Source organism: Nicotiana sylvestris, chromosome 8 (genome assembly GCF_000393655.2).
Source record: "Nicotiana sylvestris chromosome 8, ASM39365v2, whole genome shotgun sequence".
NCBI classification, from domain to species: Eukaryota; Viridiplantae; Streptophyta; class Magnoliopsida; order Solanales; family Solanaceae; genus Nicotiana; species Nicotiana sylvestris.
Genome location: NC_091064.1, coordinates 186454816 through 186467789, shown reverse-complemented (window position 1 = coordinate 186467789; position 12974 = coordinate 186454816). Strand labels below are relative to the sequence as shown.

The window sequence follows — 12974 nt, the reverse complement described above, 5'->3', positions numbered from 1 at the left end:
TGCTGCCATATGACCAGGAGTTCACGGGTTCGAGCCGTGGAAACAAGCTCTTGCAGAAATGCAGGGTAAGGCTGCGACCCTTGTGGTCCGGCCCTTCCCTGGAGCCCGTGCATAGCGGGAGCTTACTACACCGGGCTGCTATTAATTTTGAGCATATAAAGTCTCACAATTGCTTAAAAAGGTAAATAATTTCGTTCTTCCTTAATTCGAGTTGTTTTCTTACCATACTGGATAAGTTGGCAAAGACATCCATCATATCTGGTCGTGCATTTGGATCCACTTTCAGACATTCTGCTACTAGTTTCGTGATTCTACAAGCGAGATAGCCATTATAATCACGTCGCAGAAGTAATTCATCCACTATCATCTTTTACCACGTTGGAGCTCGTCCACAATCCAACAATAATATGCTGTATAGACGTTTTTGTTATTGGCAACCAACCCCACACCAAATACGTAAACATCAGATTTTAAAGTTCGAGTACCCTCATAAGCCTCTGGAGCATCAGGGAGATTCAAATAAGGTATGGTAAGTACTCTGTTATCCTCCTCCTTTACACGAACTAGAAAACCAAAGTCCAATACTTTTATGTTGAAGTCCTGCAAATAGTACCGGAGCTAGGAATTCATATAAGGGGATTCAAAAAGTACTAGAATGTCACACCTATGATTTGATCTTGCAACCTAAAACAATTTTAAAACCCCCGTGGCGCAACACCATAAGCTTTTGTAATGCCAGGGGAAGTAACAATTTATATCATTATACAGAAAATTTTCATTTTAACATACTTCACAGTATAATTTTCAGGCGAAGAGGATTCAATCGAACCCCTTGCATCCACCTACCTACGCCCCTACAAGTCAATGAAATAGTAACTTGTAAAACATCAATGCGAAGGTCGTCTATAGGGTTCAACTGCAAGAGTGGACCTAGCTTATAAGTTATGGGTTCACGTACACTTATTACCTTTTGCTCAAATCCTGTATTTGTATTAAAAAGTTGACTAAATATCGGTAATATCTAATAGTAAACACAATTATTATTGCATATTAACATGAGGTCTCTGTAGGAATTCATAAACTTCAAATCCTGGATCCGCCTCTGATTAATTGTTACCTTGTCAATCATTATGCTCGAAGGTTCCATACCACCAAATTAAATGCAAATTGTCTCTCATGCAACCATGTGAAGAGGCTTGCAAGTTGAGTTGCTACCTTCATTCTATCATCCCATCCAAAGTCTTTGCCTACCCAAAAAACAAATGACAAGTCAAAATCAAAACACACAAAGTTACTAAATTTAGTAGCCATCAAACTATAGCAGGTGAAAGATTTCTTCAAATAGCTGATCAAATACCAGAACGAAGCACGTCCGACAAATAATTATCTGGTTTTTCATCATAAACAACTGCAAATTTATATTGAAAACAGAACCCCTTTAACTTCATCAAACATGGATGCCGGTTTTCATCGGTCAGTATTTCAACTTCACTCTGCAAATGTATTGTTAGAGATATAGTAGATATGCCCTAAATCCAATCTCATATTTGATGATTTGAACATATTTTTGTGAACGTTATTTGATATAAAAACATATGACATTCTTTTATCATAGTTATTATTAATTGTTTGATTAATTTGATAAAGTCCTTGATTAAATTTTGAGATTTGTCATCGTGATAGAGATCATGATAATGAGAGCAAAGTCTCTTATAATTTAATCTAAACATATTGGGTACGATTAAATACTTGTAGAATTAGTGATTGATCAAGATGGAATCTGTCAACTCTTGGTAATGAGTTTAAATTTCATGTTGTCATGAATTATAAACGACCAAACTAAGACCTTGGCCAGGGCAATTGAATGAAAGAAGAAATGAGTTTCTTAGGTCATTCAATGGTTGATTATATTTGACATGAACACATAGTTGGTCGCCTATTAGGATTTGACAGTTGAACCATATCCTAGGGTGATCCAGAGCTATAAGGACAGAAGGAATTACTACATTATTCTTTTACTGGTTCTTGAGAGTAAATTGTGTACTTCATGCTATCCGGTCGTTAAGGAGTGTTGCTAGACGCGACCCTTGATTAGTATATTGATGTGGTCAATTTACTACCGGTTTAGTATTGAACCTATGGGGTTGCACACTAACGAGTGTTCTGATCTTTGCTAAAAGATTAATTAACTTATTATTTGATAATTAAATTAAGGAATTTAATTAGTCAAATATATTTAGTTATTAGTCCAAATGAAATATTGTTATATTCTTTGCTAGCACAACGGATATAATAAATATTGTGAATAAATTGAAGTTTTCTATTTGGAATAGAAAATTAAATTATATCTCTTGGTTTAAATATATATGTGATATATTTTAATATCTATTTATATATGAGTATATATATGTGTATACATATAATAATAATAATAATAATAACAATAATAATAATATAAAAGGTTTATGAGTTAGAATCCAATTTTGAATTGGATAACTAACGTGAAAGTCCACGAGGACATCTTTGCCAACTTCAGCCCTTTTGGATTTAAATTTTTATAGGAAAATAATAATCCAATTATGAATTGGATTAGCTATGAAAAATCCATGAGGACTAACTAAGCTCTGATACCATTGAAGGATTGCGTATAGGTGTTCTTAACACGCAGCAGAAGACAATAACAATACTAGGCAGATCTTTTCGTATTTAAAAGATTTGCCTAGGATTATTATTGTCTTCCGCTGCGTGTTAAGAACACCTATACGCAATCCTTCATGTATTTCAAATGGCTTAGCAAAAAATGTTAAATCAAATTCAGAAATCAAAGAGAAATTTGATCAGTCCAACAAAACCAAATATGCTTAACATACACAAAGTCTAGTTGGATGATCAACATAGGCTTTTTTACATGGCCAAAAGAAATCCCATGTTTTGATAGTAATAGCTTCATCTCCTCTGCAGTTGAACAATCTCCCATGCCTGGAGTATTTTTAAACACGTAGTGCGGTTGAAGGTTGTGGGTCATATCATTCAAATCCTTGTGTTAGAGTCATTTTCCAAAGAGTCCTACACACATTCAACAACAAATATAACTGTCCGACATAGGACGTACGCAAGAACTGTTGTAAGAGGTGTCGAAATTTATAGAAGAACGGGAATAAGTAACTTTAATTATCATATTTCTATACAAGAAATAGCCTTAGTCGTTGATGATATGCTATAATTACGTATTTTAGTTGCTTATTACACTCAAATTTACTGCACTTTAGTTGAGTTTGCGTTTTAATCGTTAGTGTTTTGCACTAGTTGTGTGTTTTATGCCTTGTAGGAGTGATTCCGAGCTATGTAGATGTTATAGAATGAATTCAAGTGATTTGGAGCTTTGAAGTCTGAGTAAAAGCCCAAGGAATTAAGTCGGAATCGTATTCGGGGATCGACAGATGATAGAGCAACAAAACGAAGAATCGAGTAGGCATATTGCGCATTGTCTAGTAAAATGAACATAACTTTTTGCTCAGAACTCCATTTGGTTCCACAATATATGGTTGGAAAGCTAACTCAAAAGGCTACAATTTTTATGTTTTACATTTTTCCAAATTCCAAATGGAACAGGGTGACAAATACGGTCGAAACCGCGACCGCGGACCTGAGGCGGGCTGAGGCAGTATACTTGCCAAATACCGCGTCCATGCCGCGCCTCGACCGCGACCATCTAGGCCTGAAAACTTGTCCTTTTTCGTGTAGGAGAAAGGTATAATTGTTTAGGCTCGACCCTACTTGGTATATATACATAGAAAAACAGTATTTTTGAGGGAGGAAACATACTTTTGACATAATTTAGACCTAAGGAGGGGAGGAGACCAATTGTTGACACAAGTTCGACCTAAGGAGGCAGAGACACAATAGGAGCAAGCCGGAGAATTCTTCTGCGAGTTTTTCCTTCCTCTTCCTATTTTTTCATTTTGGTTATGACTTTTAGTATTGTAGTTTTACATACTATTATGAATAGCTAATGTGTTATCTAGAGTTTTGATAGAACCTTTTGTAGGATAAATTCTTGTTATGTTTTTATATAATTGAGCCGTTAGATTTCTCTACTTGTTCAGCTACGTGTTTGTTGTTGTTGATTGAATGACCATCAATTAACTATGCCTATTTAGTGTGTAGTGCTCGAGAGAGAGTATATATTTAGGTAGTTGTTGAACAACGTCACTCCTAACGTATGTGAGAAATCGATACAATGGGTTTAAAGGCAGGTTTAGAAATAACAAAGCCTTGACGTGGTCATAATGAGCGGTTAGATAAAGCCAACTAGCGTAGTTCGAGAGAATATGTCTAGTAAATTGTTGTAGTTGCTCGAGAGAGAATTACGACACCTAAAGTGCTCACGATTGGTAGAGAATACATTGGACAAATTATAGGGAACATAGCTAGAAGGATTCCGACAATTGGAGAAATCATAACTCTAAACCTCCTTAATTTAGTTTCCAACCATTTGTCTCGTTAGTTGATAATTTTACCGTTTTCTAGTATTTGCTAGTTAATTAGTTAGAAATATAAATCTCAATCTTTATAATTTAGAAAATTGTTCAAACTTGTCTTTTTAGTGATATTAAACAGATATAGCTAAGCCTTAGTTCTCTGTGGGATTCGACTCCGGTTTTAGACCGGATTATATCTACAGCGACCGCTTATCCTTTTTAGGACTAGATTTGGGCTTGATCAAATTTTGGCGCCGTTGCCGGGGAACTAACGATATAGTTGTAGCTGTATATATTGCTAGAGTTCAAGTTTGAACTTTTTTTTTGTTTTTTTTTGTATTTTTTTATAACTGTTGATTTGAGAAATATGACATCTTGGAATTATGGGAATTTAGGTGTAGATAATTCTACTATTGATCTCCATACATATTGTGAAGGAAACCACCCGTGGCAAAATTTTCAAAACGTTCCTAAGAGCGAGTTATATGCACCAATGCAATTTTATTTGTGGAATGTGTGTGATGTGTGTGGTGGTAAAAATGGTCAGTTTTATGGTTGTACTTATATTTCTTATCTTCCCCCAACCCCTTACTATGATGGTTCTACCTTTTCTTGTGAAATTAACAGGAATAAAGAACCTGGGGATGCAGACCTAAAAGAGATCAATGATATGTTAAAGTGCCTTCTGAAACGAAATAATAAAAAACAATTGCAGATAGAAAGGCAAGAGGAAACTAGCGCAAGTTGGAGGCTCAATTGAGTCAAGTGGTTGGAGTTTTTAATGCTCAACAAGCCAATATTGAGGATAGTAGCCAAGAAGAGCATGAATTTGAGGTGTTAACTGGGGAGGTTAGAGTAGAACATCAACAACCTAGCCAAATATAATTTGAGGATGTCAATATTGAAGATGTGAGATTAGAGTCAGCCAAAGACATTGAGGATACAAATTTTGTTGACTCTAGTATCATTGATGTTGAGGATGCTGAAAGTCCTGAAGTTCATGTGTGTGAGCGCATTGGTCCTCACTCCAAACATTTTTCTACATTGTGCTTGAATGACGATATGGAAATAGAGTCATCCGAGCCGATTGAGAAGTCAAGGAATGAGGAATAAGGTGCCTACAATCTGAAATTTTTCTTGCCAGAAAGACAAAAATACATACCTCATCTAAAAGCCAAGAAGTGTAGAATAGTACAATGGTTGCTTGGGCCAATTAGATTTATTCCTCCACCCCTGGAGCATAGCCGAAAACTTGATGCCAAATTGGGGGTTCAATTCATAAGCTCGAGGTGGAGGCAAAAAGTGATTCGTGTCGTGCCGCGACGTTAAATCAAGCGCTTGTTGGGAGGAAACCCAGCTTTATTGCTTTCTTTTATTTATATATATTTTTTAACTGTATTATTTTTGTAGTATCAATTTTTTTATGTTCTAGGAGCATGGAAAGCAAAGGTATTGGAAGGATGCAACATCAAACCAAATGGTTGGAACTAAGTGTGAGGTACCCGCACGAAGGACCAAGCTTGGGAGAAGTCTGAGTACCCCATAAGCTGTTAGTGCTTCGGCCTTTGGCCTACCAGGGAGTCTCTTTTACCCTTTTATTAGTTATGGTGTGCATTGGGGACAATACACAATTTTAAGTGTGGGGTGAGAAGATTGTCTGAGTGACTTTCTATGCTATTTTAGTTGTGTTAGTTTAATTAATATTTTTTTAAATAGAAAAGGTTGGACTTTTCCTGACGATAGATCTATTAGACAATTTTCTTGAGGGATTTAAGTCTAAATAAAAAATAAAATAAAAAAGAGTTTCTTTTGTTGGGTAATGTAGCAATTCCCCATTGGTTTTTCTTTGTGTCGCGGTTCTTTTCCAAGGGTTTTATTTGAACCGAGTGTAGTTAGTTTTTTTTTAGGAATATAAGCCATTGTGTTGTGTTTTGAAATGAAGCAATATCTCTTGACTTTGTTATGACTTGAGAATAGTGAGTACTTTGGTTGTGACGCTTAAGCTCAATTTTTGACTCTTGTAGAAGTACCTTAAATTTTATGATCTTAACTTTGCTTAACTACTTTGACTAGAGTGTCTATGAATCCAATCCTGAGTGAGTTATGTGCCATGTGTGTAAGGTTTTGCGTTATTCTGTGCATTGCATTTGATGCCTAGAACTTGCCCTGTGTGTTTGCAAAGCGAAATAGTAACTTTGTTCAGTCTTGGAAGTGATATAGGCGTTTCTTTGTTGAGCCAGATATGTATATTTTACCTACCTAATTGTATGTATCATAGTTAACTCCTTTGAGCCTGTAATATTGTTTCTTTGGCAACCACATTACAAGCCTTACCCATTTGTTTGAATTAACCATCTATTTGAACCATTGTAACCTCTCATGAGCACTTGAATTGTTTATGAACTTTGTAAAGGTTAAAATGTGGGGTGGTTGGTTTGGCTTTTGAGTGGAACTAATTAAATAAGGAGAAAGGTGCACTGTTTTGAAAAAATAAGAGCCACTTGAATTGGAAAAATAAAAAAAAAAATAGTTGTATTGTTGTGGAAAAAAATAATTCCTTGGTAAGTGGTGGCTCTTGATGTAAGTGTGCTTAAAGAAGAATGAGGTAATATACATTGATGTGAATGTAGAGTTTGGTTTGACATAAGTATGGGGTTTGAATGTTAAAATATATGTATTAAAGTGCTTAAGGAGGTGTAGTCACTCTTATATCCAAATATATCCTACCCGTCCCGCAGCCTACATTACAACCAAATAAAGTCCTACTTGATCCTAGACCGCATGAGCTCGATTAGTAGAGTAGTACATTACGGGCAAGCTTATGGTCAACTTTTGTGGCATATGAATGTTATTTCTGAGAGTGAGTGAATTCTTTCTATCTTGAGTTCCTAAGTGTTCTTAAATTTTATTGTGTGGAACTACTCTCTTTTGTTGTGAGAGGGCACTTGATTCATGAAGGAAAGGTAATGTAAGTGACCTCTATGTTAAAGTAAGTGAGTGAGTTGTGAATAAATACTCTTGGTGTGATGAGTTAGGAGTGAGTTGTTAAAGTACTTGTGATTCAAATCTTGAGGTGAAGATGTTACGCTTTTGTTCTTAGTCTGTTTTAAATACTCTTGGTTTGATGAGTTAGGAGAATTGTTTAAAAATGTCGTGTCTATAAAAAGTGTAATTTGATTGCTCGAGGTAGAGCAATGGTTTAAGTGTGGGGTATTGATGATAATCTATAATTACGTATTTTAGTCGCTTATTACACTCAAATTTACTGCACTTTAGTTGAGTTTGCGTTTTAATCTTTAGTGTTTTGCACTAATTGTGTATTGTATGCCTTGTAGGAGTGATTCCGACCTATGTAGATGTTATGGAATGAGTTTAAGTGATTTGGAACTTTGAAGTCTGAATAAAAGCCCAAGAAATTAAGCCGGAATCGTATTCGGGGATCGACAGATGATAGAGCAACAAAACGAAGAATCGAGTAGGCATATTGCGCATTGTCTATTAAAATGAACATATCGTTTTTCTCCGAATTCCATTTGGGCTCCACAAAATATAGTTGGAAAGATAATTCAAAGGGCTATAACTTTCGTGTTTTATGTTTTTCCAAATTCTGAACGGAACAGGGTAAAAGACGCGGTCGTAACTGCGACTGCGGACCTGAGGCGGGCTGAGGCAGTATACTTGCCAAATACCGCGTCCGTGCCGCGCCCCGACCGCGGCCGCGACCATCCAGACCTGAAAACTTGTTTTTTTGCGTAGGAGAAGGTATAATTGTTTGGGTCCGACCCTACTTGGTATATATACATGAAAAAACGGTATTTTTGAGGGAGGAGACATACTTTTGACATAATTTAGACCTAAGGAGGGGAGGAGTCCAATTTTTGATACAGATTCCACCTAAGGAGGCAGAGACACAATAGGAGCAAGGCGGAGACTTCTTCTACGAGTTTTTCTTTCCTCTTCCTATTTTTTCATTGTGGTTATGACTTTTAGTATTGTAGTTTTACATACTATTATGAATAGCTAATGTGTTATCTAGGGTTTTGATATAACCTTTTGTAGGATAAATTCTTGTTAGGTTTTTATATAATTGAGCCGTTGGATTTCTCTACTTGTTCAACTACGCGTTTGTTGTTGTTGATTGAATGACCACCAATTGACTGTGCCTATTTAGTGTGTAATGCTCGAGAGAGAGTACATATTTAGGTAGTTATTGAACAACGTCACTCCTAACGTATGTGAGAAATCAATATAGTGGGTTTAAAGGCATGCTTAGAAATAACAAAGCCTTGACGTGGTCATAATAAGCGGTTAGATAAAGCCAACTAGCGTAGTTCGAGAGAATATGTCTAGTAAATTATTGTAGTTGCTCGAGAGAGAATTACGACACCTAAAGTGCTCACGATCAGTAGAGAATACATTGGAAAAATTGTAGGGAACATAGCTAGAAGGATTCCGACAATTGGGAAAATCATAACTCTAGACCTCCTTAATTTAGTCTCCAACCATTTGTCTCGTTAGTTGATAATTTTATCGTTTTCTAGTATTTGCTAGTTAATTAGTTAGAAATATAAATCTCAATCTTTATAATTTAAAAAATTGCTCAAACTTGTTTTTTTAGTGATATTAAACAGATATAGCTAAGCCTTAGTTCTCTGTGGGATTCGACTCCGGACTTTTAGACCGAATTATATTTGCAGCGACCGCTTATCCTTTTTAGGACTAGAGTTGGGCGTGATCAGTCGTCCATTGGTGTCATTTTTTTCCTATACCTACACAATCAAGAACATAACCGACGTGCCAGGAGACAATATAGCCGAAGTGGTGTCATTTTTTCCTATACTTAACCGTCCTCACAATATTATGTAGACACTGCTTCGTCTAACGTGCGTCCGCTCTTTGTCCGACATATCGACTAATCTGGATTCGTAATGTGCCAGATCCTATTATAGGGGAAGCACCAATATATCCAAAAGAAAAGAAATAAAAAGGGAAAATACACATATAATAAAACTCAAGAGTATACTTGATTTGTCAAAAGATTATATATTTGGAGAAGAAAGAGAGAACATATATACTTATCAAACTCCTTAGCTGCATTGGAGCACTCCTTGAGAAAGCTGTCAACGAGGGATAGATAATCATAATCGGATATAGTATTAGTGTTATGATAATTGTCCTCTTGATAGTAATACGCTAGATAAACCATTTCCTTCCTCAACTTTTCCAGGTTTTCCATTTTGCAGCTACACAAAAGGATCTAAGTAACTGCATGCATGCGGGCGGTTCCGATATATATATATATATATATATAGCTGATAAATAAATTTTAATTTGAAATTAATTATAATTTCTACGTTCAGCATTTCTTTCCAACGAGTTCAAGAGTTTACCACAACTGATTTAATTCTAAATCTGCTACTATTAAAATTTTGACACATGTAAAAGATCCTAGCCAAATACCGATTTCGAAGCCCTCCTCACTTTGTTGAAATCGTATTATGTTTGATTTTCGCACTCTACGTTTATTAAAGAGTAAGAAAAGTGTATCGTTAAGTGTTTATTTTGGGGAACGTGATTGACGACGTATGAAGTGTTAGTTTTTAAAAGTTGTTAGATAAAATTTTACATTGAAAATAACCGGGGATTTGCATCTATACCCGGTTTTTGTGTCACGTTTTAACTTGAGTCCACTTTGTAAAAAAAATTTGCAAGCTTACCCGCTTTTCGCATAACTTCAGTATACGAGGCTGAAGTAGCAAAGGCAATCACGCAAAACTTCAGCATTCTAGTAGCCGGGCCTGAAGTTCAGCTTTAGAGCTGAAGTTTTTGTTTTGTAACTGGCGAACTTCAGCTCTAGAGTTGAAGTTTTTGTTTTGTAACTCGCGAACTTCAGCTCTAGAACTGAAGTTTTTATTTTTGTGTTTTTGTTTTGTAACTGACGAACTTTAGCTCTAGAGTTGAAGTTTTTGTGTTTGTAACTGGCGAACTTCAGCTCTAGAGCTGAAGTTTTTGTGTTTGTAACTGGCGAAAGCTGAAGTTCACCAGTTGACTACCCAACAACAGTAGCTGTAGCTGCATTTGTTGTAAAATAAACAAACTATATTTTCTGATCGAAGCACAATTGTTATTATCGCATTACCACTACCATCTACATTCCCTTGAGATATGTTATGGCATGAAAAGTTGATTATTAATAGGTATACAATGCAATTGTATACCTATTCGAGTCGTGATCCCGATTCGTCTGTCTTGTGAAGGAAAAATAGGAAGGGATTCAAATAATTATCTTTAGTTGTTACATTCAGACTCGCAAAAACCATAGTAGTAAGATAGCAACACCAACAACAACAGAAGAAAGAAGAAGAACATGAAGAAGAAGAAGAAGAAAGCGAAGGAGGAGGAGAAAGGGTGCTGAAGTTATTTAAATAGTGGGTACAAGTTAAAAGTTTTAAAAAAATGGGTATAGGTTAAATGGAGGCGACCAAATAGGGCGCCCCGTGCAATTTTTACAAAATAATCAAAGTGGGTAATGTCATGTTATAGTCACTTAGGGAGACATTCGATAAAAAAAGTAACGCCATGTTATATCGAAGGTTAACAATATTCTTTTAAGTGATCCGGGTTTGGGAACCTAGACCCACGCGAAAGGTGTGGGCTATAGCACATGAAAATATGAAAAGGCCAGAATTCCAGTTTTATGACCGTAAAATGTCAAAAAACGAGGAACGATCATGGTGGAGCGGTGACTATGGTTCCTTAGATTGTTTTGATGGACCAGAAGATTTTTAGGCGATCCGGGGTCCCATTTCCACGCGGAAGATCTGATAGCACACGAAAATATGGGAATCAGGTGGAATTCCAATTTTATAGCCGTAAAATGCAAAAAGCGAGGAACGATCAAGGCGGGGCGACGACTATGGTTCCTTAGGTCATATTTTATGACCCAAATTTTTTTAGGCAATCCGCGTCCATGGGGCAAGGCCATGCAGAAGGCGTATAGCACACAAACATATGAGAAACTAATATAATCTAATTTTATGGCCGTAAAATGCCAAAAAACAGGAACGGTCATTGCGGGGTGGTGACTATGGCTCCTTAGGTCATATTTGATGGCTCGAAATTTTTTTAGGCGATTCGGGTCCAGGGGTCCGGGACCACACAGAAGGTGTGGGCTATAACACACAAAAATATGGGAATCAGACAGAATTCTAGTTTTATGGCCGTAAAACGCAAAAAATCGAAGAACGGTCATGGCGGGGAAGTGACTATGGTTTCTTAGGACGTATTTGATGGCTCGAAAATTTCTTAGGCGAGGCCTGGGACCACGCATAAAGGGTGGGCTATAGCACTGAAAAATATGAGAATCGAGAGGAATTCAAGTTTAATGGCCGTAAAACGCAAAAAAAATAAAATGAGGAACGGTCATAGCGGGGCGGTGACTATGATTCCTCAGGTCATATTTTATGGCTCGAAATATTTTTAGGCAATCCGGGTCTCGAGGCCAGGTCCAAACGGAAGGCGTGGGCTATATAGCACGCGAAAATATGGGAATCAGGCGAAGTTTTAGTTTTATGGCCGTAATGCAAAAATGCGAGGAACGATCATGACGAGACGATGACTATGGTTCCTTAGGACGTATTTGATGGCTGGAATTATTTTAGGCGATCCGGGTCCGGGGGCCTGAGGCCCACGCGAAAGGCGTGGGATATAGGACACGAAAATATAGGAATCAAGAGGAATTCCAGTTTTATGGCCTTAAAATGCAAAGAAACGAGAAACGGTCATGGCGAGATGGTGACAATGGTTCCTTAAGTCGTATTTGATGGCCCGAAACTTTTTTAGACGATTTAGGTCCCGGGGATTGGGTCCACATGGAAGGCGTGTGATATAGCACACGAAAATATAGGAATCAGAAGTAATTATAGTTTTATGAATGTAAAACACAAAAAAACGTGGAACGATCATGGTGGGGCAGTGACTATGGTTCCTTAAATCATATTTGATGTCCCGGATAACTTTAGACGACTCGGGTCTGGGGGACAGGACCACGTGGAAGGCCTGTGCTATAACACACAAAAATATGGGAATCGCGCGGAATTCTAGTTTTATGGCCTTAAAACCCAAAAAAGCGAGGAACGGTCATGGCGGGGCGGTGACTATAGTTCCTTAGGTAGTATTTGATGGCCTGAAATTTTTTTAGGCGGTCTGGGTCCAGAAGACGAGCCCACGCGGAAGGCGTGAGCTACAACACATGAAAATATGAGAATCAGATGGAATTCCAATTTTATGGTTGTAAAACACCAAAAAAGAGGAACGAACATGGCAGGCGGTGACTATGGTACCTTAGATCGTATTTAATGGCCAAAAGGTTTTTAGGCGATCCGAGTCCGGGGGTCCGGGACCATGCGGAATGCGTGGGCAATAATAGAACACAAAAATATGAAACTCTAGCGGAATTCTAGTTTTATGGTCGTAAAACGCAAAAAGCGAGGA

General features: G+C 37.1%; 1 protein-coding gene across 1 annotated transcript; it reads right to left on the bottom strand.

Moving 5' to 3' along the window:
• Window positions 1-363: 363 nt before the first annotated feature.
• On the bottom strand, window positions 364-1602 carry LOC104248038 (probable serine/threonine-protein kinase PBL18). Its single transcript, XM_070155022.1, has 4 exons — window positions 1594-1602; window positions 1358-1493; window positions 1150-1247; window positions 364-618 (listed from the first exon to the last, which is right to left on the bottom strand). The coding sequence occupies exons 1-4, from the start codon at window positions 1600-1602 to the stop codon at window positions 364-366; spliced, it is 498 nt and encodes a 165-aa protein (XP_070011123.1).
• Window positions 1603-12974: the final 11372 nt, after the last annotated feature.

Bases quoted from the DNA above. Each gene is read 5' to 3' on its own strand.
- LOC104248038 (XM_070155022.1), bottom strand. The intron at 1,248-1,357 runs GTATTTGATCAG...TTTTTTGGGTAG, and splicing joins GTCGGACGTGCTTCGTTCTG to GCAAAGACTTTGGATGGGAT. The intron at 619-1,149 runs GTATGGAACCTT...ATGAATTCCTAG, and splicing joins AATTTGCATTTAATTTGGTG to CTCCGGTACTATTTGCAGGA.